Source organism: Hippocampus comes, unplaced genomic scaffold, assembly GCF_001891065.2.
Source record: "Hippocampus comes isolate QL1 unplaced genomic scaffold, H_comes_QL1_v1.1 C16976672, whole genome shotgun sequence".
Lineage (NCBI taxonomy): Eukaryota > Metazoa > Chordata > Actinopteri > Syngnathiformes > Syngnathidae > Hippocampus > Hippocampus comes.
The window spans coordinates 1-1502 of NW_017841558.1; the positions used below are offsets into that span (position 1 = coordinate 1).

The 1502-nt window shown below is 53.7% G+C and overlaps 1 protein-coding gene across 1 annotated transcript; it reads left to right on the plus strand.

Annotated features, from left to right (window-relative positions):
- Positions 1–27: 27 nt before the first annotated feature.
- On the plus strand, positions 28–1502 carry LOC109509635 (tight junction protein ZO-2-like). The gene is made up of 4 exons (XM_019859463.1): positions 28–286; positions 391–495; positions 696–902; positions 1285–1502. Exons 1-4 carry the CDS (start codon positions 104–106, stop codon positions 1465–1467), a joined length of 678 nt encoding a protein of 225 aa, XP_019715022.1. The 5' UTR covers positions 28–103; the 3' UTR covers positions 1468–1502.

Here is a 1502-nt window from a genome sequence, read left to right on the forward strand (position 1 = left end):
AAAATCCCTGAAATCTACCACAAATGCCGACGCTGTACCGTTCATCGCTTCCTGTTGACAGTTGGATGGTTCGGAGGAGGATCTCGATCTCCACGATGACCGAATGTCCTACTTGTCGGCGATGAGCGCAGACTACTTGAGCATGGACAGCCGTCTGACCAGCGACTACGACGACACGGCGGATGAGGGCGGGGCTTACACCGACAATGAGCTGGACGAGCCAATGGACGAGCCCCAGCCCGTGTCGGCCATCAGTCGGTCGTCGGAGCCTGTCCTCCCAGACGAGGCGAGTGGAGTCACGCCAACAGCCATCCGCTTTAGCACGCCGGTCGGTGTACGGCGCAACCCCGTCAACCCTCCTGTACCGTGTCTGTGATTGTGTGTGTGTAGAAGCCCCACCCCGAACCCCGGAATCGTATGAGAAGGACAGGCAGCAGAGAGAGACAAAATAGAGAGCCCAGTCCTCCCCCTGCTTTTGTCCCCGAACCTCCAAAGGTGAGAGCACAGTGCCGTTCACGCGTGCTGCATCGTGTCGTTCTCACTGTCCAGACGCAGTCCAAATCCAGTTTATGAATTAATGTCCATCATCATCAATGAAGGAAATGAGCCTCCCAAACGCGCATGAGACTGCACCAGCGATCTGGGCAGAACGTGACGGCTTTTCGGATAATGTCCCCGGCCGCGTTCTGCCACAGGTGCGCGCTCAGACTCGGACCGACTCATCGCACGGCTACGACTCGCATTCCAGCAGCACCGTCAGCAGCAGCGATGCGGTGGCTGGGAACAAGCCGCCGCCCCCTCCTGTGGCCCTGAAGCCCACCATCGCCCGCCTCGGCCAGATGTCGGACGAGCAGAGCTCGGAGAAGGAGGAGGACCCTGCCAACAAATCCTTCCTGGGCAAGGTTGGGATTACTCACGTGGATTCGGTCCGATCTATTTTTAGACCCGCGGCTTCCTGATGAATATTCTGCAGATGTCCGATTTGTGAAGCCCTTTGGTTTTGTCTCATTGGGTTTACTGCTTGGTTGCTCATGTTGATGTCTCTTTATCCCACTGTTTTCTGCTCCACTTTCTTGGCTACTTATGCGACCCAGCAAATGGGGGTTCAGGTAACCGAATGTCTGTGTTCACCCACAAATTCAAAATGCAGCATTCGTGACCGTCGTGTTTTCTTTTCATTCCACGAGTCCTCGAATCATAATGTTCCATCGACATGCGAGATTTACACGGAGAGCGTTAACGTGTTGCGATATGAAAAGAGAACGTTTTGTTTTCTCCCTTTAGATTAAAGCGTTTGAGAAGATGGACCACCTGGCCCGAGCTCAGAGGCTCCTCGAACTGCAGGAGGCAGAAAATGCTCGGGTATGTCTTCTTTCATCTTCTGCTGCAGCTGGGCGTACGGATACATTACCCGAGATTTCTTCGACACATCTGGTGATTGTACTCGCTGATAGACTCGCGGTATGAAAGATGTCTTTCTTCATGTATAGTAAGGCATTTTT